The 24350-nt window shown below is 46.4% G+C and overlaps 1 protein-coding gene across 1 annotated transcript in view; it reads left to right on the plus strand.

The window, feature by feature from the left end:
* ATP1A1 (ATPase Na+/K+ transporting subunit alpha 1) overlaps positions 1-23953 on the plus strand; it is a 32928-nt gene extending 8975 nt beyond the window's left edge. Inside the window, exons 2-23 of the mRNA XM_036847771.1 lie at positions 2697-2801; positions 3500-3559; positions 6008-6211; positions 6865-6978; positions 7369-7503; positions 7616-7733; positions 8195-8463; positions 8994-9192; positions 9447-9556; positions 11436-11570; positions 12261-12453; positions 13722-13897; positions 16202-16338; positions 17188-17338; positions 17952-18120; positions 18266-18420; positions 18798-18921; positions 20104-20249; positions 20349-20479; positions 20772-20873; positions 23049-23140; positions 23595-23953. Coding sequence (XP_036703666.1) covers positions 2697-2801; positions 3500-3559; positions 6008-6211; positions 6865-6978; positions 7369-7503; positions 7616-7733; positions 8195-8463; positions 8994-9192; positions 9447-9556; positions 11436-11570; positions 12261-12453; positions 13722-13897; positions 16202-16338; positions 17188-17338; positions 17952-18120; positions 18266-18420; positions 18798-18921; positions 20104-20249; positions 20349-20479; positions 20772-20873; positions 23049-23140; positions 23595-23623 — 3054 coding nt within the window. The 3' untranslated portion in view covers positions 23624-23953. The remainder of the gene's footprint in view (positions 1-2696; positions 2802-3499; positions 3560-6007; positions 6212-6864; positions 6979-7368; positions 7504-7615; positions 7734-8194; positions 8464-8993; positions 9193-9446; positions 9557-11435; positions 11571-12260; positions 12454-13721; positions 13898-16201; positions 16339-17187; positions 17339-17951; positions 18121-18265; positions 18421-18797; positions 18922-20103; positions 20250-20348; positions 20480-20771; positions 20874-23048; positions 23141-23594) is intronic.
* The last annotated feature ends 397 nt before the right edge of the window (positions 23954-24350 follow it).

Below are 24350 nucleotides of genomic sequence, written 5' to 3' on the forward strand. Positions count from 1 at the left end.
CTAGTAATTGAGATTGGTAGGGACTTGAGTAATATTTGGTTCCCATCAAGATAAGCTAGTAACTATTGTTTTACTTGTAGGGAAGCACTGAATTGCATAAGCTGCCTGGTCTTCTGGACATTGCCTAGTGAAACAATTAAAATCTTGAAGGAGAAGAAATATCACTTGTTAGCACTTCCCCTGTCTCTTTCACAGATGTCCTGTTTTAAACCACCACCCCTTTTATGCTGTGAAGGGATGAAGAATGGGGAGGGTTATTAGGGAATCTTGATTTCCAGCTACCTTAACCATTGATAACTGAGAAGCTTCAGGCAGGAGATCTGTTTTGTAAATGGGGATAAAACTCTGGAACATGTCCAAGGTCTAGCCTGCTCCAATAATTCTCTCCCCCTCTTTTGGAGTGGAAAATATTGAAAGTCGGAGAATAATCAAAGCCTACAGATGGTAAGGCAGAGGGCTTTTAACTCGGATTTTCATATATTGAAATTAAATATGTTTTAATGATACTCAACTTGCTTAACGAGGATTTGTGAACTGGATTTAAAAAAATCAATACAAACGCTCCATGCGAGTCTTTTAGAGATCCCTAGTCAATGTCTTTAACGTGAGTTTTCAGCGTTGTGCTTCCTTATTAAATATATGAAGGAAGTCCCACTTTAGTTCCTCTCTGGTGGGAGCCCCGTCCCACTTTAGTTCCTCTCTGGTGGGAGCCCCGTCCTTTGTTTTGTTTGTCTGTTTGCTTCCAGTGTGTGTGATGATTTTAAGTCTGGCCCCAGGGCTCTCCCAGAGAGGCTCTCACCAAAGTGGTTGCTCCATAGTGGAGAGAATGTGGAGAATGTTGACTATCTTTAGACTTGCTTCATTCGTAGCAGATAAGATACAGAAACTAAAGAACACTCTGAAAAAGTTAATGGGCAGGGAACACTGTAAATGTGACCACACAGGTTGAGCAATGTGAATACGGTATATGTCTCTATGTTTTGGCAACACTAACTAACCTGGGGCCAGGATCGCTTTAGAGTCTTAAGAAGGTATTTTCAAACTCAAGTGAATATGGTATTTATTTGCAACCATATCAGCTGTGACTGAAAGACACCTATATGCTTTGATTTTTTAAATTTATTTTATATCAGCACAGTACAATTTTTTTTTAAATTTCATTTATTTATTTATTTATTTATGGCTGTGTTGGGTCTTCGTTTCTGTACGAGGGCTTTCTCTAGTTGCGGCAAGCGGGGACCACTCTTCATCGCGGTGCGCGGGCCTCTCATTATCGCGGCCTCTCTTGTTGCGGAGCACAGGCTCCAGACGCGCAGGCTCAGTAATTGTGGCTCACGGGCCTAGTTGCTCCGCGGCATGCGGGATCTTCCCAGACCAGGGCTCGAACCCATGTCCCCTGCATTGGCAGGCAGATTCTCAACCACTGCGCCACCAGGGAAGCCCAGCACAGTACAATTTTAATCTAGACAGTGTTTCTACTTGTTGCTTTAGTAGCTGGTGAGGTACTCCTGAAAATCAGAAATGATTAAGGGAGAGCCACAAATGAATACAAATAGCACCACATAGCCTCCACTGTAAGAAAATTGCTAATATAATTGCCTTTCTTTGCCCTTCTTAGGTGATAGTGGCAGTGTGTGGGCTGGGGGCCTCTGGAGTGAGGGGCGTCTTCTCTCCAGGGACCACTACCCTTAGGAGCACCAAGTTCAGGCTTTGTGTAGCTGTGCTCAGGCATTTTCAACAGGAGGTGGGGGAGTGGAACAATCTAAATTTAAACTGTGGAATCAACGTTTTCTCTAAAAATTGTTCCAGTTTTCAAGAGGCGTAGGTGGATCCTGCAATATGTGTGATAATGCACATGCTTTTCCTACATCCTGCTTATGTCAAAACATTTCCAGGGACTTTCATTTGGGGGCTTTATTCTCAGGCTGCAGATTGGGGTGGGGACTCCCTTTTTTGTCTTTCACTTGAAGAATTTGAAGGATCCTTGGGCTGAGTTTTTTTAATAAGATGAAAAGGTCAGTGCTCTTAAGGCAAACCCTAAAGGTATTTAAAGTTGATACATAATGACTTCTTTGCAAAGATAAGAATTTAAACATCATAATAAAAGTCATTCGAATTTAGGTGTATATATCATTTAATCCTCTCAAACCTCTAAGGAGGTAGGCGCCATTATCTCCATTCTAGGGAAGAGAACTGAAGAATTTCAGAATTAGTGACTTGCCCAAGGACACACAGCTATTAAGTGGTGGAGCCCAGGGTATGAACCTGTCTGATTCAGAATCCAAGTGCATAAGTACTATACTGTACTCTTAAGTTAGTGATGTGAAGATAGTTTCATTCTTTCAGTGGGGAAGATGGAGGGCCATGGCATGGAAATGTTGACAACACAACCCTCTTCCCCCCATTTACCCCAAATGGAAGCAACAGGCAGGGCCATTCTGAGGCCTGACAGGACTTTCCCATTGGTCTTAGTGCCCTAGGGTGCAGATGGCCTGACCTGAGCTAATGATGGCAGTATTAATCCTAGACTGCTGTTGAGTATGCAGCATTAGAACATATATTTCCATGGATATTAGCCCAGTGACTGTTCAAAATGATGGCTCTCCTAAAACTGCTGAAAATCCTTTCTCCACAATCTTGAGTTTCGAAATGCTGTTCCGAATTCACAACCGCACATTTCCCACATTCCTCTATAGGTTGGACGTGATAAATATGAACCCGCAGCTGTTTCAGAGCATGGCGACAAAAAGAAGGCCAAGAAAGAGAGGGATATGGACGAGCTGAAGAAAGAAGTTTCTATGGTAAGTACTAGGAGGAAGGTTGCTCTTTGTTCGTCTTAAAAATTAATTGTATCTTACATCTTTTGAGTGTATGGTACCCCTCCCCCCAGTCATCCTTCAGTCAGAGACTTGCTTCGTTTTCAAAGTAAAGAGATTATAGCAGTCATACAGATTTTACTGAATTGTAGAGGTTGCTATGGAAAAATTTCATTATAAAAGCCATTAGAGGGTTGGACAAGTTACTCAACACTCTGGCATAACCAAAGGTCCACAGAGGAACTGTGGTTGATATTATCGTGGGCCATTGCTTTTGTGTTTCTGCATCCTACTGAACACGGGGAACTTCCAACCTCTGTAGGCTGCGGAGGCGTCCACAGATGCAACCTGTCTATAGTCTGCCTGGTCATCAGAGAAGGTAGATGAGGTCTAGTAGGTCTCTAAGACTGTTGGGTTTCTCTGACGATAGGTGGCAGGCAGTCGGGCTCCCGTCACACAGCTTGGGCCATTCTCCAGTGAAGACCATTCAGTAGGTGGCTGTGTGGTTGCCAAGCCATTGGGCAATGGTGAAAGTATACTAACTTGTGCACTGAAGAAAAACTTGTCTTCTGAGCCTAATGATAGTGAGGAGTAGTGATATTGATGCTTTTTTAAATCTTTCTTTTTTTTTTTTTTTTTTTAATGGTACAGTGTTTAATTCTTTTCCTTCTGTTTTCCCTTAGGATGACCATAAACTTAGCCTTGATGAGCTTCATCGCAAATACGGAACGGACTTGAGCCGAGTATGTTCTAATTTGTTGTGTAGAATCCTGATTTCCCCTATCCTGTTTTCCCCAGTATCACAGGCCTAACCTTAGGGACTCAAGGAGAACAATGAGAGCCACCATCTGAGTGTCTGCTACATGACGTGCACAAAGCTTGGGCCCTTTTTTTTTTTTCTTTTTTAAAGATTTTTCATGTGGACCAATTTTTTTCTTTTTTAAGTCTTAATTGAATTTGTTACAACATTGCTTCTGTTTTACGTTTTGGTTTTTTGGCCGCAAGGCATGTAGGATCTTAGCTCTCCGACCAGAGCTCAAACCCATACCCCCTGCATTGGAAGGCCAAGTCTTAACCACTGGACCACCAGGGAAATCCCAGAGCCTGGGCTCTTATATGCTGTTTTACTATTTTGTTTCCCTTGAAACTTTTTGGAAGTACACGTTATTTTCCCCATTTTGTAGCAGGTGACAGCCCATAGGTGGGAGTCCCAGGATTTGAAACTGAAAAGCTCCAAAGCCATGCTCATCCCCTGACCTTGTGATTACAAATCTTCCCTTTATTCTTCTACATTTGTTAAATTGAGTTGATTATTTCAACTAGTTGAATCTTAAACGATTCAGATTTTTGCACTTTTATCAGCTAGCTCATTGCTGTATGTCAGAGCCTTTGGTTTATTCTATCATTTATTTGAAACTTGTTTGTTTTTTTTTAATTTTTTATTTATTTATTTATTTTTGGCTGTGTTGGGTCTTCGCCTCTGTGCGAGGGCTCTCCCCAGCCGTGGCAAGCGGGGGCCACTCTTCATTGCGGTGCGCGGGCCTCTCACCATCGCGGCCTCTCCCGTCGCGGAGCACAAGCTCCAGACGCGCAGGCTCAGCAGTCGTGGCTCACGGGCCCAGCCGCTCCGTGGCATGTGGGAGCTTCCCAGACCAGGGCCCGAACCCGTGTCCCCTGCATTGGCAGGCAGACTCCCAACCACTGCGCCACCAGGGAAGCCCGAAACTTGTTTTTTAAACAGCTCAAAGAAACCTTTAAATAAAGTATGTATTGTATATCCTTGTTATCGAGGGGATTTTGATATTAACTTTGCCACAAACAATATAAAATTAAACAGTCAGGCGCAGGGGTGGAGTTTGTTATTTTCTAGACAGTCACTAAAAAGTCTGAGGAATGACTAGAGTGCCAGCTAATATGTAGCTATTGTTTCAATAAATTATCAAGAAGTTCTGAGAAGTCTGGGGGCCTTAAGCTCTGAGAGGAGGCCTGACTCTAAGACCCAGCAGGCAGTTCCTCTCTGAGCACATCACATGGGTTATCTCACTGAAGTTTTCACTAGATTCCTATGAAGTATGTTCTTTGGGACCCTAAGTTACTTATTCAAATGCTGTGGGTCTGTTTTCTTACTTGTAAAACGGGTTGTGGTGAGAATTAAACAATTAATTGGAAGCACTGGATTGATTCAGTGCTCAAAAAGTAGAGACAGCTCAGATGGCTGGTGGTGGTGGTGGTGATTCTGTGCAGGGATCACATCACGAACTTGAGGCAGAGGAGGGTCCTAAATAAGTCCTTGTTTTCCTTGAACCATTTGATGTTCTTTATCCCTTTCCCTATACTCCCTAGTTAACTGCAATATTAAAAATAACATGAAAACAAAATATATATACACACTTCAGGCAAAAATGTGTTTTCTGTCTTTTTTATGAGTTGGTATTCTATGATGAAAGTAATCACATTTTCCCCTCATGGCCGGAGCCTCGTGTCTCTTGTCTGCTGTCATTGCATCTTGGTTTTAAGGCCCATTAGAAAACAGCAGGGCCCCAGTACAGTGGATGCTTCTTCCAGTGAATACTTTTCAACTGACAGGTGTCCAGGGGGTTAGCTCAAATATGCACATGTGTGAACCCTTCTCTGCCAGACAAGTATTTTAATTGCCATCCAGAGAATAAAGTTCTATACTGAAGCTGGGCAAGTTAACCCAACAACAGGTTGGATTCTGACAGAGATTTTTTTTTTTCCTCCTTTGATATTTATAGAGTGATTTTTTTTTTCCTCCCCCTTCCCTGACAGATTCAAAACATAGGAAACTCTTAAGCTGTTAATTTGCAAAACTGAATTGATTAGTTAAGATTGATATCTTTTTGGTAAAAATGCAGTTTGACATGAATCCCTTATCTAAAACTCGGAAGAGACCAGACCAGATTCCAGTCTGTCCGTTTATCAATTTTAAAAGAATTTTAGTTTGGGTGTTGTAGGTTCCTCAGGAAACTTAGGCTGTTGTTTGCCTGAACTGTTGCGGACGTGGGCGGGGGTTAGGTGGGGAATCATCAGAATTTTCCAGCTTCTACATTGCCCTGGGACATTTAGTTTTCTCCCCAACTCTTTTATTGCAGCTTCCCAGCTGTCTGGTGGCTGTATTAGCTTGTAAGTCCTGAAGCAGTTTGTCTTATTTATGTTGCTCTATTTCTCAGGGCTTAACAACTGCCCGAGCTGCTGAGATCCTGGCCCGAGACGGTCCCAATGCCCTCACTCCCCCTCCCACGACCCCCGAATGGGTCAAGTTCTGTCGGCAGCTGTTCGGGGGGTTCTCAATGTTACTGTGGATTGGAGCAATTCTTTGTTTCTTGGCCTATGGCATCCAAGCTGCTACAGAAGAGGAACCTCAAAATGATAATGTGAGTGCCATTGTTTCTAATTTGGGTTATTAGGTATACATAAAGTATCCTCTGTCTTTGCCACCTACTTATTTTCAGTTACCACTGGTTACTTGATGGTTTTAAACACTGGGAAAAAGTAGCATCAGCAACGATTGCCTTCAAGGCCCATCCGTTCTTCCTTCTTCGTTTCAAGTTCTCTCTCCCATCTCCTGCCCTGTGTGTAGATGTTCTTCCAAGCTGGGCATGTGCCCTGCATGTTGTTGCTGTGAACAAGCAGCTCTGCTCAGGCCCTGGCTCAGGTCTTGCTGCCACTGAGTGGCAGAGCACAGCTTTTAATATTGGAACATTACACACGTCCAGAAATGTTCGGTAGCCATTCTTCAGAAGTCACAAGTTGTTTTGAAAATATCTTTCTTTAATAAAGCAGGAGAAACTGATTCATGTAGAATATTTCCCAAAGTCTGTCAAGCTAGTGACCAAGCGTCAGTGTGACTCCATTTCTGACACTCTTGTACACCGTCTCTTGGAAGACAAACATGAAGACATGAGTTTTGTATTTCTGAAGCCTTGATCTCTGTTAAAAGTCTGGTTTTTATTCAGTCGTAAATTAACTGAATGTTCCCAATTCTTCACTAAGAACCATGCATCCTAACTTGTTTGTTCTGTCCCAGCTGTATCTTGGTGTGGTGCTGTCCGCCGTCGTCATCATAACTGGGTGTTTCTCCTACTATCAAGAAGCTAAAAGCTCAAAGATCATGGAGTCCTTCAAAAACATGGTTCCTCAGGTACCTGCCGCTTTGTCCTTCCCCATCAGGTGACTTGACAGCCCCAAGAATGTGAGCTGGTGTGAAGCTGAGGTTTTCCAAATATTCAGTGGCTCCATCAGAGAGAGGGGGGGATGCCTTTTCCCCGCACCCAAAACCAGATCTGTTTTTCTTATACCCCAAAAAGTGAGTGTCTTCCCTCTGGACGTACACAGCACGATGGCAACATGTGGACTGCCTCTTAGATAACTTGAGCAAGCTTTTGTAACTTGTATAAGTAAACAGATTAATATCTTTGCTATACATTCAGATAATTAGGATTACAGATCATTTGGTAATTTTGACACTACCTTCTTGCTGCTATTCGTTTTTATCTGATGGAATGGTGTAAACTGTATTCTCCTTCCAAAGCAAGCCCTTGTGATTCGAAATGGTGAAAAAATGAGCATAAATGCAGAAGAAGTTGTCGTTGGGGATCTGGTGGAAGTGAAAGGAGGGGATCGAATCCCTGCTGATCTCAGAATCATCTCTGCGAACGGCTGCAAGGTAGGTTTAAACAGAGTCTCCGTAGTTCCGGACAGAGTGGGTTGAGTGGTCCAGTAGCCCGGGACGAGGCTTGTGCTGCTCACGTGGCGCGTCTTACTTTTCTCACGGGCAGGTGGATAACTCCTCACTCACTGGAGAATCAGAACCGCAGACCAGGTCTCCGGATTTCACCAATGAAAACCCGCTGGAGACACGGAACATTGCCTTTTTTTCAACCAACTGCGTTGAAGGTAGACCGTTTTGAAGCACTCTTCAGCACGGCGTGGCATTTATTTATCTTGGGCATTAACAACCACCACCAAAAAAACCCACGGCCACAATTTCTCTTTTTGTCTTACTGGCCCCATTTCTGACCACTTCAGTTAGGCACAGGGCAGAAGCAATTGACCTGCTGGCAGGAAGACCCAGGAAGCCTCGGGGCTGTTTTTTCCCTCTTCCCTCCACCTCCTGCTTGCCTCTTCTGTTGGCAGTGCTAAGCTAGCATGGGGTCTGGAGCTGCTGTCCTGCTAATGGAGAGAAATCCCTGTGCCAAAGTCCCTATAGTTTAAAACAGACGGTGTATACCACCAAGGAGCTGGCCCTTAAAAACATGTGTGTTTCTGTCTCTTTTTTTTAAACCCTGCCAGGTAATTGTGCAGATTCTGTAGCTTCATTGGTAAAATTTAGTACAATCCCCCCTCCTCCTTTTAAGGTACTGCACGTGGCATTGTCGTGTACACGGGGGATCGCACCGTGATGGGCAGAATCGCCACGCTCGCTTCTGGGCTGGAAGGGGGCCAGACTCCCATCGCTGCGGAAATTGAACACTTTATCCACATCATCACGGGTGTGGCCGTGTTCCTGGGCATGTCGTTCTTCATCCTTTCTCTGATCCTCGAGTACACCTGGCTTGAGGCCGTCATCTTCCTCATCGGCATCATCGTAGCCAACGTGCCAGAGGGTTTGCTGGCCACCGTCACGGTAAGAGGCTTGGGGAAGGCGATGCTCGCTCACTCCGACGGCCTGCCTGATTGTGAGACTCATCCGCTACCCTTTCCTCAGGGACTGCGGGGGCTGCCGACTTAGGTTTTTTTTTGCATGTGTTTGTACGTGGGTTTTCTTCAGAGCCACCTGGTGGGGTTAGACAGTGAAGAGACCTCAGCATGTTTTCATACGGAAGATAGTAACCCAGAAGCATACTTTTTTTTTTTCCTTGAATTTTATCACATGATCCAGAACAGTGTAGCACAGAAAGGAGAAGAACTTGGGGGTAAGTAGGGAAAACAGACTATGGTAAATCCTGGCTATTTTCACTTTTCTTAATAGTCTGCTTTTTGGAGGGGGGTGGGGGAAGCCCCATATACACGTTACCGTTATTATTTCCTCCAACTTCAGAGGAAGCTTGGAGAGATGTAGTTTTAGACAAATTGCTCCCATGTTAGCGGGTAGCCAGAGTTAGTATGGAATGGCCGCCTGGTTGAGTTTGAAGTAATCTGGCTCCAACGCTTTAGGTGTGCCTGACCCTGACCGCCAAGCGCATGGCCAGGAAGAACTGCTTAGTGAAGAACCTGGAGGCTGTGGAGACCTTGGGGTCCACGTCCACCATCTGCTCAGACAAAACCGGGACTCTGACCCAGAACCGGATGACGGTGGCCCACATGTGGTTCGACAATCAAATCCACGAGGCCGACACGACGGAGAATCAGAGTGGTAAGACCAGGGCCCGGCCCACACCTGAGCCTCACCTGCTTGCTTGTTTTTTATCATTTGGTAAAGAGGGTTTTAGATGGTTTGGGTTTTTTGTCTTTTGGGGTTTTGTTTGCATGTCAGTACAAACATGGTTGGAAAATGCCGAAAACCTGACTGGTTGCGTTCATTGGGAAATGAGACGTGTCACCTCACATTTCTGTGGGCCCTTAGTACAAAGCTAGCTCATTATTTTCCTCTCTTTTTGCTTCCACCAGGTGTCTCATTCGACAAGACCTCGGCCACCTGGCTCGCTCTGTCCAGAATTGCAGGGCTTTGTAACAGGGCCGTGTTTCAGGCTAACCAGGACAACCTGCCTATCCTGAAGGTAGGCTCAGCAGTTCTGTTAAGGTTGCCTTCGAGGTGTGCAGATGCCACCCAAGAACCACCACCTGAGGGTTCTCTTTAAATAGCACGTGACCTTTGGGGGCTGTAGAGTAACTGGGACACTTGGAATGGTCCATGGGATGCTTTGCTATGTGTAACTTGAGTTGTGTTGCCTGTAGACCCCAAACTACTTTCAGTACCCTGTGGTCAATATAGGTCAGTAAAGGGGGAGTATACAGTAAAAACTGACCAAAAAGGAGTTGGGGGAGGTGGGAGGCAATCTTTACTGGTGAAAAACCTAATTAGTAAAATCCAGCTTTACTACTCTTGAGTTTAAGTGGTGATCGCCTAATCTAGCAGACAGTGAGGGCTACTTTTGTGACTTAATAATCGCATTTGCCTATTAGGATACAGCAGATTCCAGTCAATCCCTTAAGCCATTTATTTTCTTAAAATAACTCAGCTATTTCTCTTATCTTATTTGTTCTTAGTTGGCTACTAATGATGCAGAAATAAGCTAAGCGTAGCCTCGTGGAATTTGCATGAAATTTGAAATGACTGAGAGATTTTTCTGTGTGACCAGTAAAGACTTGCTCCCAGAAAGGTCACGAGCTGCACAAGGTCCTTGTGGACAAGAGGAGCTGCATGGGGCCCTCTGGGCGGCTCCCTCTCCCCGAAGCTGCCTGTGGTGGTTCTGGGTAGAAACTGGGTTGTCGAAGACAATGTGCCTCCGATGGAACTGAGATGGCTTCTGTTGTGAAGATAGGATTCCTTTATTCTTTAAAGGAGATTCTCTTGGCATTTGAATTGATGTTGTTTTGAGGAAGATGTTGTTGATCTTGGGATAAAACTTGAGATGCCAGCTTCATCGTTTTTCTTACCTCAAAGTGGAAATTTTCTAGGCTTTGAGAACAGGGACTCATAAGTATCCAGTCTTCGCTCATTTCAAAGCTCCAGAAAGGTAGCCTGAGAAGTTATTTCAGGGGGTTGGGGCCATGTTATATTAATGGCATTATCAAAAAAAAAAAAGGCATGCAGCCCAATTCTGCTTTAGTAACTGGCCTTTATTAAAGTGATCCCACTTATTTCATGCTTCTTACCAAACCTGGCCACATTTCTTATTAAACAGGGCTACTATATTTGCAAGTGAGCATTAACTTGCTATCTGCACGTGCGGCCTGGCATGCCAAAGTTCTAAAATGTTTATCTGTGTAAAAGTTGGCTGTAGCCAAAAATGTTTTTAGTATGTCAAAATCTAAGTGTTACAGTGTATCACACAAAATATATGTGTTACCGAAAATGTATGCATTAACTACAATGGTGGCTGATTACATTACCGTTGGAGCTAATGATAGCTTTCAGTTTGCATCATTCAGGCCCAGACAATTTGCCCTTGACACAGACAGCTTGCCCTCTGTCCTGAGAACGCAAGGCGTTTTCTTTTTTAAATTGCAGGGCAGTGAAGGGGACCGTAAATATTTACATTCTCACTCTGTATTTTCAGATTCATAACTAGAAATAGGTGGTTGGGAATGGTTGGCTTTGAGACTTCTCAGCAGGCCCAGGGAAGGTAAAAAAGGCCGGAGTAGGTTGGAAGAGTGTCTTGTGCTTCTTCCAAGCGTAGGTGATGCCTTCTCGTGCCGGTTTGCGGGGGGTGGGGGTGGGGCCTCTGGGTGGGGCGGGAGGCCGGGAGGCCGGCAAGGAAGAGGTTGGAGTTTAGGGGCTGTGACGCCGTGGTCACTCGCCACAACTGTGCTCCTCCTCGCCCAGCTCCCCTCTCCTCCTGACGGGTGGGAAGACATTCTGAGTCTTCTCTGGCTTTCAGCGATGCCTGGGTAGAGCGCTTTCAGGGTGACTGACAGAGGCGTCTCTGTTTGCAGCGGGCTGTTGCAGGCGATGCGTCCGAGTCCGCGCTCCTGAAGTGCATTGAGCTGTGCTGCGGTTCTGTGAAGGAGATGAGAGAGAGATACACCAAGATCGTCGAGATACCCTTCAACTCCACCAACAAGTACCAGGTCTGAGGGTCTGGGGACCTTGTGGGGGGCCCGAGGGGACAGAAGAGAAGGACATACGCTGGAAAAAGATCCATCATCCCTTTTGGAATTTTCCACGCTGAAATGCTTTCTAAAAACGAATGAGTCACACTCTTTTATGAATGCTTTTAACTTTACATCTTACCCTGACTCCGTATCGAAAATTCGAATTTATTTGAGTATTAGTAGGATAAATGAAGCCTCTTCTAATATGTTGTCTGGGCCCTTTTGAATTCTCATTTGTCGGTTGGAGTAGGTGTGGGCGTTTGGAGAGGGGGCTGGGTAGGGCTGCAGGTGCACACGTGTGTGCCAGTCCCTTTTCTGAATTTTCTTCGGGAAAACTGTGTACCTGAACACGTGTCAGGGATGTATGAGCACCTCACCACATTTGTTTCTTCTGTAGCATTCAAAGTGTGTTACAACGTGCGAGACACTTCAGAGTTCAGAAATAGGGGATCTTGGATATTTTTGAAAACAACTACTAGGGACTTCCCTGGTGGTCCAGTGGTTAGGACTCCACCCTTTCACTAACGAGGGCCTGGGTTCCATCCCTGGTCGGGGAACTAAGATCCCACAAGCTGCGTGACGCGGCCCAAAAAAAAGAAAAAAATTCCCTCCCTGGGCTGCCCGTCCCAAGCCATCCAACGTTTGCATCTCCACCATCCTTCACAGTTGTCCATCCACAAGAACCTCAACACGGCTGAGCCCCGGCACCTGCTGGTGATGAAAGGTGCTCCGGAAAGGATCCTGGACCGCTGCAGCTCCATCCTCATCCACGGCAAGGAGCAGCCCCTGGACGAGGAGCTGAAGGACGCCTTTCAGAACGCCTACCTGGAGCTGGGTGGCCTCGGAGAGCGCGTGCTGGGTATGCAGATAGCCTGGCAGCAGGGCCGCAGACAAATCCGGGAGACGATTGCAACTTACTGGGTTAACCTCTGTTTCTCCTTAACGTCCCTTTATTTGCCCCCTATTGTTTTGAAAACAATAAGCGCTGTAGACACTGGACGGCAACATGCTGCTGGTTTGCTTCTGACTCGGACTTTGACCTTTGGTCTCATGCTGGTCAGTTCTGTTTGCTCAAAAAAAAGAGGGGAAAAGAGTTTTATTATCTGGCTTTTGTTGCTGTGCCCATGATCTGTAAACTTAACGAAATGAAAATTAATTCCTTAGGGCATCTAGAATAAAGCCACTTCCTGACTGCCACAGAATGGCTGTGAACTTAACACGGGCACTTGTGCCACCAGCTCATAAATTAGATGAACGGTAAACTTGGGGCCCAGGATGCCACCTGTCCTTCCTGCTCTGTCAGCCACCTCGGATTACAAGTACATTGACCCACTGTGTCACTGAGAAAGTGGCCTTTATAATCTTGTAGGTTGACAGATAAAAATTCATTATTGATGTAATTCTTCTGTTCTTAGTTTGGATAACTTAGAAGTGGTCCCTTACTCATGTTCTTACCTGCTCTCGTCTAACTTGAGGTGTCTTAGGGCTCTATCCAACTGGAAGGTCGCTCTTAAGTGATTTTTGTTTCTGCACCTCCCACCCCAAAGTAGAAGCAGCCTCTCTTATATGAACTCCACTTGATACCACTTTAAAGTCCACTGTAACCCTCACACAACATTGAAAGAAATATCTTAAATATCATGATTCTTGTGTGAACAATAATACTAGATACAAACCCCTTGGGCAGAACGTGTCTGATCTGCATTTATCCTCAAAGAAGCTGGCACGATGGCCCACGTGGGTGCTCAGCAGTATACTTTGGTTAGATGAACAGTGAGCAGAGATGTGGCCTTGATTTTTCCCAGAGACGGAAGTGGAGACAAATACTTACACGATGTGCCACGTCTCAGTAACTGAGTGGGCAGGTCTAGGAGCCGGAAACCATGGTGCCCGAGTCGGTCTGCTCTACATTGAACAAAGCCTCTTCCTCTGAGGCTTAGTGATGGATTCTGTCTTTTGCACAGTTTTTCTTCTAGGCATTCTGTGTCATTCATAAACGTTCGATAAAACTCACTTGGTTATAAAAGTAGACTTTAAAAAACCTTCCAAACTAAGTGAATAATAAGCCGCTGTCCTGCTGCTGCCTCTGTCACTGGAAGTCCTCACAGGCTCCCTGCCCTCCTGCAGGTTTCTGCCACCTTTTCCTGCCAGATGAACAGTTTCCCGAAGGCTTCCAGTTTGACACCGATGATGTGAATTTCCCTGTTGATAATCTCTGCTTCGTGGGGCTCATCTCCATGATCGACCCACCACGGGCTGCCGTCCCTGATGCCGTGGGCAAATGTCGAAGTGCTGGAATTAAGGTAATGCCCCGCCCCCCTTTTTGGCATCACCTCTCAGCAGCTCGGGGCGCCTTACTTAGTGACGTTGCCTTGTGGGGTCCATGTGGCAGCTGGTGTTTCTCACCCAGAGTATCAATTTCTCATCTCCAAAGCTTTTTAGTTACCACCAGAGAAGACCAAATGTTATTAAGATGTTGGTGTAAACTGCAGATGAGGGATTGAAAAAAAAAAAAAAATCAACTTTTTAAGGGAAATGTAATGTAGCAAATTAAAAAGAGCAGAAGACTTGGTAAGTTTTTTTTTTTTTAATCAATAAATTTATTTTAAAAGTAGTATGGTTTAACAAATTCAACAAAGTTATATTGGCACTTTTTTTTTTTTAACATCTTTATTGGAGTATAATTGCTTTACAATGGTGTGTTAGTTTCTGCTTTATAACAAAGTGAATCAGCTATATATATACATATATCCCTATATCTCCTCCCTCTTGCATCTCCCTCCCACCCTCCCTATCCCACCCCTCTAGGTGGTCACAAAGCACCGAGCTGATCTCCCTGTGCTCTGCGGCTGCTTCCCACTAGCTATCTATTTTACATTTGGTAGTGTATATATGTCCATGCCACTCTCTCACTTCGTCCCAGCTTACCCTTCCCCCTCCCCGTGTCCTCAAGTCCATTCTCTATGTCTGTGTCTTTATTCCTGTCCTGCCCCTAGGTTCTTCAGAACCTTTTTTTTTTTTTTAGATTCCATATATATGTGTTAGCATACGGTATTTGTTTTTCTCTTTCTGACTCACTTCACTCTGTATGACAGACTCTAGGTCTGTGCACCTCACTACAAATAACTCAATTTCGTTTCTTTTCATGGCTGAGTAATATTCCATTGTATATATGTACCACATCGTCTTTATCCGTTCATCTGTCGACGGACACTTAGGATGCTTCCATGTCCTGGCTATTGTAAATAGAGCTGCAGTGAACATTGTGGTACATGACTCTTTTTGAATTATGGTTTTCTCAGGGTATATGCCCAGTAATGGGATTGCTGGGTAGTATGGTAGTTCTATTTTTAGTTTTTTAAGGAACCTCCATACTGTTCTCCATAGTGGCTGTATCAATTTACATTCCCACCAGCAGTGCAGGAGGGTCCCTTTTTCTCGACACCCTCTCCAGCATTTATTGTTTGTAGATGTTTTGATGATGGCCATTCTGACTCGTGTGAGGTGATACCTCACTGTAGTTTTGATTTGCATTTCTCTAATGATTAGTGATGTTGAGCATCCTTTCATGTGTTTGTTGGCCATCTGTATGTCTTCTTTGGAGAAATGTCTGTTTAGGTCTTCTGCCCATTTTTGGATGGGGTTGTTTGTTTTTTTGATATTGAGCTGCATAAGCTGCTTGTATATTTTGGAGATTAATCCTCTGTCAGTTGCTTCGTTTGCAAATATTTTCTCCCATTCTGAGGGTTGTCTTTTTGTCTTGTTTATGATTTCCTTTGCTGTGCAAGAGCTTTTAAGTTTTATTAGGTCCCATTTGTTTATTTTTGTTTTTATTTCCATTTCTCTAGGAGGTGGGTCAAAAAGGATCTTGCTGTGATTTATGTCATAGAGTGTTATTTTGAAATATTTGCCTTGTTCTAAATTAATACGCTTCATGCAGTGAATGGCATGTGTTCTGTGTTTTCAGTGAACTGGTTTTGGAAGGAATGTTTGGCGTACTCTGTATTGGTCTTAAGTTGCAGAGTATTGTTCAGGTACGCTGATACAGTGTGGTTCAGTGTAGTTCGTGTAGTCTCCCTTGTTGCTGGCTGTTTGATTCTCCGCTTTCTCATTCTCATGAGTACTACTGCCCTGAAAAGCTTTGTAAAAATTATTCTCCTACCACCTCGACTGTATTCTAAATATAATCTGGGGTCAAAAAGAGCAGTGACTGATTTGAATTCTTGTTACTTACTGCTTTCCCTCCAAATTGGGCCAGTTTCAGGATGCTGACCCTTTACTCACCAGCATCAGATTTTTATCATTTTTTTTTTTGTTGGTTTCAGTAAATTTGAGTATTTTTCTGCGATGGTGTTAAAGGAAAAAGATACTGTTTATTCTATGTGATTGTGTGCCAAGATAAAAACTGGGTATTGCTGTGTGTCTTCTGTGAACTCATGTCTGTATTTTGGGCTAGTTCATGTTTATCAGTTTTATATTTGCATTTCTTTCCCTTTGATATTCCAAGCCGAGTCATCCTTGACACTTACTCTTGCGTACTTGTAAGACTTCTCAAGGTCATTTGCTTGGCTGCTGCGTTCAATAAATTGTCCTCTTCCTTGTCACAGGTCATCATGGTCACCGGAGACCATCCAATCACAGCCAAAGCCATTGCCAAAGGTGTGGGCATCATCTCGGAAGGAAACGAGACCGTAGAAGACATCGCTGCCCGCCTCAACATCCCCGTGAGCCAGGTGAACCCCAGGTAAGGCAGGAAGGTCAGAGCACTGTTGCCTTGAATGTGCAGATGCTGGTAGTTGGGCATCTTCAGCTTGGTGTTCTACACAGTTCTCTTCTAGGCTTGCTCCGGGTTAGGGATGCCCCTCCAGTGCCAGAAAACAGCCTTGTCGTTCCTAGGGAGGGTTTTCAATAAGAGCGGTCACCATAAGCCACACTTAGATGGTGCCTACCGCTCTAAGCACTTGCTACAGTACCCACGAAGGCAGGTGATACTCCCACCTTGCAGAGCAGGGAGGCTGAGGCCGAGTCACGCAGTACACTCGGCAGTCTAGCTTCTGAGTTCACGCTGTTAACCACTGCGCCATACTGCCCTTTACCCAAGCACCTTGTTTTCAGGTCCACACTAACAAAATAAAATGGGCAAGGCACAACTGTCCAGGTAGCTCAGGCCAGAAAGGGAGATTTTGGTAATAAAGTAAAGTAGATAACTTGAGACAACTTTGTTTTTAATGTTTTGTTAAGGTTGAGGGCCACCCCCCACCCCACCCCCAGCCAAACCCTACTTTGGGTTTGGTTTTTCATCAGCTCTGTCACCGCCTAAAACTGAGTTATGTTATTTCAATGCGTCTTACAAAGATGGGGAAAGGAAGATGAGAGACAGGCCTGCCCAGTGATTATTGTGAGTCTTGAATGAGATATATGAAAATGCTTTGTAACCTGTGAAACACTGCACAGATAATACATAATGGGGACAGTTCCCCCTGGCTTTGTGGTGTTTACGCAGTGTTCTGCGTAGCGTGGCAACATTCCTTCTTGGGGATGAGCATCGTGCTGGTGAAGTGACGGGTGACTTGTCTTTCGGTCCTAATGGTAGGGATGCCAAGGCCTGCGTGGTACATGGCAGTGATCTGAAGGACATGACTTCCGAGCAGCTGGATGACATTCTGAAGTACCACACGGAGATCGTGTTTGCCAGGACCTCTCCCCAGCAGAAGCTCATCATTGTGGAGGGCTGCCAGAGACAGGTCAGCGCACAGCCGGGGCCGGGCTCTTTCAGGTGCTTCTGACCTCGGTGATGGCAGTTCCAGTAAAAACAAAAAGCAACAGTGGTGGAAACATGAGCCCGTTTCTCTCAGTCTCAGTATACACGTGCCAGTAAGACGCTCCAGGCATAGAGAGAAGGGTGGTGACTGGATCACGGTTCAGCCGAGACACGTACTCCGCTGTACAGGTCTTCGCTGTGGCCCAGAGTCGGAGCTTCGGCACTCGCCTGGAATAGCAGAGCAGGGTCCTAATGTGTACACCAGAGATGTGAATGTCCAGGAGACTCGCATCCCATACCTGGGAAAGACCTAGGGGTGGGAGGATGCATAAAGGAACGGGGCTTTCCAAAGTGCCACTCGCCCAAGTCATGACTTTGAGTAGCCCTTGTGAACAAGGTGGGGGACACGTTTGTTGTCACTCCTGGATTCTGGCTGTGGCTGTGTGCATTCCCGGCTGTGACGGTTCCGCATCTCTATAGAGTCTCAGTGGGAAAGGAGCAGTGTCTGTCCTGAGAGGCGACTGGAGGCCGCACCTCCCTTATACCCATCGCTAGACCACACGATTCCTAACCCGCATCCCTCCTTTTTCCGGCAGGGCGCCATCGTGGCTGTAACTGGCGACGGTGTCAATGACTCTCCGGCTTTGAAGAAGGCTGACATCGGGGTTGCCATGGGGATTGCTGGCTCAGACGTGTCTAAGCAAGCTGCCGACATGATTCTCCTGGATGACAACTTTGCCTCAATTGTGACTGGAGTAGAGGAAGGTGAGAGTGCTGCATGTAAAGCGACCAGCAAAACCTCATTCAGATGCTGCAGAGCCGTGTCAGTTTCTGTACGCTTAAGGGATGTGTGCAGTATCTGGTCCCTCTCATTAAGCTCTACGGTAAAAGCAACCTTTTGCTTTCATAGGTCGTCTGATTTTTGATAACTTGAAGAAATCCATTGCCTACACCCTCACCAGTAACATTCCAGAGATCACCCCCTTCCTGATATTTATTATTGCAAACATTCCACTACCCCTGGGGACTGTCACCATCCTCTGCATCGACTTGGGGACAGACATGGTGAGTGACCGTCACGGCTTCCACACACCACAGTGTTAAGGTGTGGCATTAGCACTCACCGCTGTGCTCTCTGGGTCCCCGTGGCCACTGTAAGGAAAAGAAATGCTCGGTAGTGACATTTCCGATGTGTGGCAGCCTCAGCATCAAAGATTGAGTGTTATCATTCCTCGAGACAGCTGACAACATCTATTTATCAGATAGAAATCTTCCCTTTTGTATAACTTTGCCCCTTTTGTTTTTGAAAGTGGGACTCGTAATAGCTCATGTTATGAAAAACATTTTTTAAAGGGAGGGCAAGAATTTTAAAACAAAAGGTTCACAACATCAGCTTGCTGGTTTCTGATAACTTGAAATCCCTTCTCGCCCCTCCTCCCCAGGTTCCTGCCATCTCCCTGGCTTATGAGCAGGCTGAGAGCGACATCATGAAGAGACAGCCCAGAAACCCCCAAACGGACAAACTCGTGAACGAGCGGCTGATCAGCATGGCCTACGGACAGATTGGTGAGCCGGCAGGTTTAAAGTATCTGTAGGGGTGGTGTCTGTCTGCCTTCTGAGACTTCAAATGTTGGGTGACTTTCAAATCTACGCTGAGCCATGACCTAGGGTGAGACTGGGGATGTTTTTTAGATTCCCTTCCAAGTGAGAATAAATCTTTTGCTGTCTGCCAAGAAACCGTAGTTCTTTAGACTGGGCACCTGCGACTGAGCTCGTCTGCCTTAGAACCGAGGACGCCCCTGCTCACAGAGCCTTTCCAGTGCCAGGCACAGTTCCTGGGAGCTGCCCTATTAACTCAAAGGCGGCTTTTCCTGGGGGAACCTAGTGTCTGTCACTCATTTGACTCTGCAAACCCTAACTCACTGTCCAGAGTTTGCAGGTTTGGCTGATAGGTCACCGCCAAGTGGCTCCTCTGCACGCCCACTCTCCCCACCCCCAGTGCCTGATTTCTGTTCCACCAGTGGCACATGACCAGCTAACACATGGTGTAGGTGGTGGGCAGTGAAAATACCCTTTGATCCTAAATCCTCTGCCTTTAGGAAAACTTGGTGAAGCCACCGTCAGCAACTTGTTCTTCTGGAGTAATGGGTTGTATCACTGCGAACACTTGGGTAAAATGGGACAGATTAGTACGTTACGGAGATATGGAAAAGATTGATTTGACAGTTGGCTGACAACAAAGTGATTGGCTGATGGCCAGAAAGACCTCTAATTTTGACCAGAAGGAAGACTACGTCCAGAGCGTGGGATGAAATCCCACCCCAAGAAGTTGAGGGCACGGTGATTGGATTGGATCCTGGGGAGAACGATCCTGAAAGTGGGGGAGGAGAAGGATGGGGTCAGAAAGTGCCACATTCATGATTTCCACAGTGGCTGGCAGAAAGGCGATGTGTAAAAATTTTGAGACATGGGAGGGAAAGTCGTAATTTTTCAGAAATGAAAATGTAGGGAAATGGATTTTTACCCCCAAGGGTCGTGCCCTGATAGAAGCAGATGATCGAGTAATAGAGATGGGTGTTTAAGAGCAAGGCCCGGGCACCGTCCTTTAAGCTCTAAAAAGTGACTCACAGTGGAGCAGGCGTGAGCAAGGAGTGTGTCCCGGGTCGTCCGTCCCACCAGTCATAGCCTGTGAGTGATCAAGACCTTCCTCCAGGCCCTGGCGTTCAAGTTGTCTTTCCAACCTCTCAGGTATGATCCAGGCCCTGGGGGGCTTCTTCACTTACTTTGTGATTATGGCTGAGAACGGCTTCCTCCCGACTCACCTGCTGGGCGTCCGAGTAGACTGGGATGACCGCTGGATCAACGACGTGGAAGATAGCTACGGGCAGCAGTGGGTGAGTGAGGGCTGCCCGCCTGACCAGTGCTGGACGGAGCTCCTCCAGCCCCAGGGGATGGGGCCACGCGGGCTCATCTGTCTGCCTTATGCATTTCAGACCTACGAACAGAGGAAGATCGTGGAGTTCACCTGCCACACAGCCTTCTTTGTCAGCATCGTGGTGGTACAGTGGGCCGACTTGGTCATCTGCAAGACGAGGAGGAATTCTGTCTTCCAGCAGGGCATGAAGTGAGTAGGGCACAGTCAGGGGTCCCGGCTCAAAGAAGGGGCCTGGTGACGTCTAAACCCTTTGCCGAAAGCCCAGCACCTGACACACAGGGCAGAGTTTCCGGAAACTTACTTGCGGAGCAAATTGAGGAAGCAAGATGTTTTCTAGGTTTTTTTCATCTGCCCTCAATCAAGACGTTCCTAAGTACAACTAATAATACATAAAGACATCGACCTGCCATTTGACACGTAGCATTAGAAGATACACTTCTCTTTGTGTTTTTTAACTTTTCCCCGCTCCTTGTTTTTTTAGGAACAAGATCTTAATATTTGGCCTCTTCGAAGAGACGGCCCTTGCTGCTTTCCTTTCCTACTGCCCTGGAATGGGTGTTGCCCTGAGGATGTACCCGCTCAAGTAAGTCCATCCTCTTCTAGCTCCAGAAAGTGGGAAATAGTAAGTGTGGCTTTTCCTCTCATGACACACGTTAGTAGCTGTTATTGTGGGAACTCTTGGGTGATGTGTACAAGAGTTCCTCTGGATTGGAAAATGAGGAAGGGCTGACTCAGTAATGCAGACCAGCAAATCCACAGACTGTGCTTAGGATTTGCCGTCACTAGGGCCAGCCGGGCTCTGGCCCTTGGGCTTGCTCGCCAGCCAACTGCACTGAGCACTCAGGTCCCCCATGGCCACGGCCCCGTTGTCTTGAGGCCAGCGGGGGATATCCTGGAGTTTGGGGACACAGGTTCCAGTCTTGATTGGCTCACCCAGTCACTGCGTCACATGGCAAGCGGCTCACCTCTGTGGGCGTCTGACTCTTCTGCTCTCGAAGGACAATGGTGAAGCAGATCTGAGGTCCTTTTACTTTCCAGTCCAGCACAGGTAGTGTTAGGAGATCATGGGCGGAGGACCGGAGGAGGCTGACCGCTAGTCTTTGGCCAGAACCAGACTGGCCTTAAACATGGTGAATGACTGCACTTTTGATATAGACCTGAATTTTCACATATAGGATTTGCCACAAACTCCAGTAGTGTTTCGAAGCATTGAGTGTGTTTGTGGTGTCTGCTAACTGGTTGAGGTTAGGCAGCTGCAACCTATTAAAATATGCTAAACCACAGAAAATGGGACCCTACGAGTCAAGCTTTTGATCTAAACATCAGTCTTTCCATGCTCGCTCAGACCCATCTGGACTCTCTCGACTAGCCTGTTGCCCTTCACCTCCTCTCACTGATCTCATCTCAAAAGTAACCAAACCCTGTTGGCTTCCCTGACTGCCCATCATCTGTGGTGCAAGGGGAGCCTGGCATCCAGGGTCTTGTTACTGTGCCAGCCTGTCTTCCTAGCCTTATACCCATCCAGGCTTATGTTGGGTGAATCCAGTACTTCTCTTCTGCCTGCATATTTGGGAAGGCTGTTCCCTTCTCACCCCATCAATCCCGATAGTTCCTCAAGGTTGGTTTTCTCAGGGCTTGTCCCCATGTGATCTCACCCTCCTGGGCGTGTGCAGCTGCACCCCTCCTTTGCCACTGTTGTCAGTCACTTCTGCTCGCATAGATTGTTATTTTCAGAGCATGGACCACGACATCTTTTTTGACTTGGTGTCTCCAGCCCCCTGCACAGAGCTGGCACACAACAGGGGCAAGTCTTATCCAAGCTGAATTCTATCATCTTGGGCCATTGTTTGTTAAGAGGAGGCTAGGAGGATCAGAGCTCTCTAAAAGGCCAAAATGGAAAATCTCTACAAAATCTCAGCTTACAACAGGCTGGTGGTGCCTCAGGACATCTTTTGCTATGACTAGAGAACTTGTTCCCAATAGGTTCTATCCAGTGTGGAAGGTGGCTTAGTTACAAGGGTCCCCAGGTCAAACGAGGTCATCTTCTAGCATGTGGAGGACACACGAGACAGGAGGAGGAGGAGGAGGAGAGATGCCAGAGCTCTGTCCTGGGACAGTCTTCCTCCAGTGGTTGCTGCGGGAAGCTGGTAGTCAAGAAAGCGTCAGCCTCCTTTGGAGGCCGCCCAGGGAGCCTGTCTCCAGGCTGGGGACTGTGGCAGCAGCCCCTGGGCCCCCAAAGCCCTCGGATCTCTGCTAGGACTCAGCTTCTTATTCCCCAAGTCTGGGACTCAACGCACTCCTGACTGTCCCAAGCCCCACTGTCAGAGACCACATTCAGGGCATGATTAAACTGGTTGTGACCCACACCGGCAGTTCTTTATCATCTTCAGATGCCAGGACATCAGACAGATAAACTTGAGTGAGCTTCTTAAATACTTTAGAAACAGAAGAAAGAAAATGTCCAGTCGCTCTGGAATCATCAACAAAAAAAAAAATCTAAGCTGACCTACAAACCAATTCTCAAGGAAAACCCAACTGAAGGTGGCAGTCCACTTTCTTCTGCCTCTCCAGGCCCTGAGCACACAGCAGCGGGCTGTTTTTATCATGTGTTCTGTGTTAATGCTCGGCCAGCTACCCATGACTGTACTTGGCTTCTCCTTTCAGGCTGATTATTTCATTATCACTATGCTGATGTGCAGTTTCTTTTTCCTTTGAGTTGTGCGTACGCATACAAATTGTCACTTGATTCTATTTCCAGACCTACCTGGTGGTTCTGTGCCTTCCCCTACTCTCTTCTCATCTTCGTGTATGACGAAGTCCGAAAGCTCATCATCAGGCGACGCCCTGGCGGTAAGTACAGGCATTTTTAGTTGGGGGTGCGGGCTGCGGAGGGGCGCCTGTGGGTCTACTGGCTTTTGCTCTGTTTCCTTTGAAGTGTTTGGGCTCCTCCACAATCAGTCTGCTTGGCTAAGTCCATTGGAAGCCAACTGTAAACTGACTTGAGTCACAGCCCATCCTCAGAATGGAGATCTCAGTTGAGGTTTCCGAACTGACCAAATACAAACCAAATAGGATGCAGTGGAAACTTGGTCAGAAATCTAAACCATCTTTCCAATTAACACGTTACTCTTAAAAGCATTTAAATAAATACAGTTGAGGGCCCAGATTGAATTTGGGTTAAACACCCCACCCCCCCCATTGGCTTTGTTCCCCCTGAGGTCCATTCTTTCTGTCTTTCCCTCTGCCCCTTCCCGAGGAGGAAGACTCACTGTCACTTACCTCTGTCTCTCTCTGTGCCCCCCAGGCTGGGTAGAGAAGGAGACCTACTACTAGACCCCCTCCTGCACGCCGGGGAGCGTCACGCCGCACACTCTGCACCCACCACCCACCCCCTCTTTGTGTACTTCAGTCTCGGAATTCGGAATTCTACCCTGGTAGGAAAGCACCAAAGCATGTGGGGAAGCGAGATGTCCCGGAATGAAGCATGTAGCTATATGGGGGGGGAGGGGGGAGGGCTGCCCGAGAAACATCCGTCTGTGGGAACAACATCGGGAAAGGTTTTTATGTGCCTTTTTGTTTTTGTAAAAAGGAAAACTCGGAAAGACTGAAAGAATACATTTTATATCTGGATTTTTACAAATAAAGATGGCTATTATAATGGAATTGGTCTCACGCCCTCATCACTTCCACGGTCCAGATTTTCTTGTGTGTGATCGGTCTGGAGCCGTGGTTCCCAGCGCACGAGTCCCTGGCCAGGAGCTTCATTGGCATCACTTGGAACTTGTTAGCACAGCAAAGCCAGGGCCACTGAACCAGAAGCTAACCAGCAATCATCTGTTTAATAAGTCTCCAGGTGATTCTGATTCACATTCAAGTTTAAGGACCACAGATTAAGGGGAAACTTTCTGCCCGTGCTTTTGTGGTCTGAGTGGGTGAGCTTACCTCCCCATTTTCCCGTGGGCTGCTGCGGGTGGTATGGCTGGAACTCCCCGTGCTGCCTTCACATCTGCTTCTTGAAGGACACGCCTGTCACGAGAAGGATTTTCAGACCCTCAGGGGA

Source organism: Balaenoptera musculus, chromosome 1, assembly GCF_009873245.2.
Source record: "Balaenoptera musculus isolate JJ_BM4_2016_0621 chromosome 1, mBalMus1.pri.v3, whole genome shotgun sequence".
NCBI classification, from domain to species: Eukaryota; Metazoa; Chordata; class Mammalia; order Artiodactyla; family Balaenopteridae; genus Balaenoptera; species Balaenoptera musculus.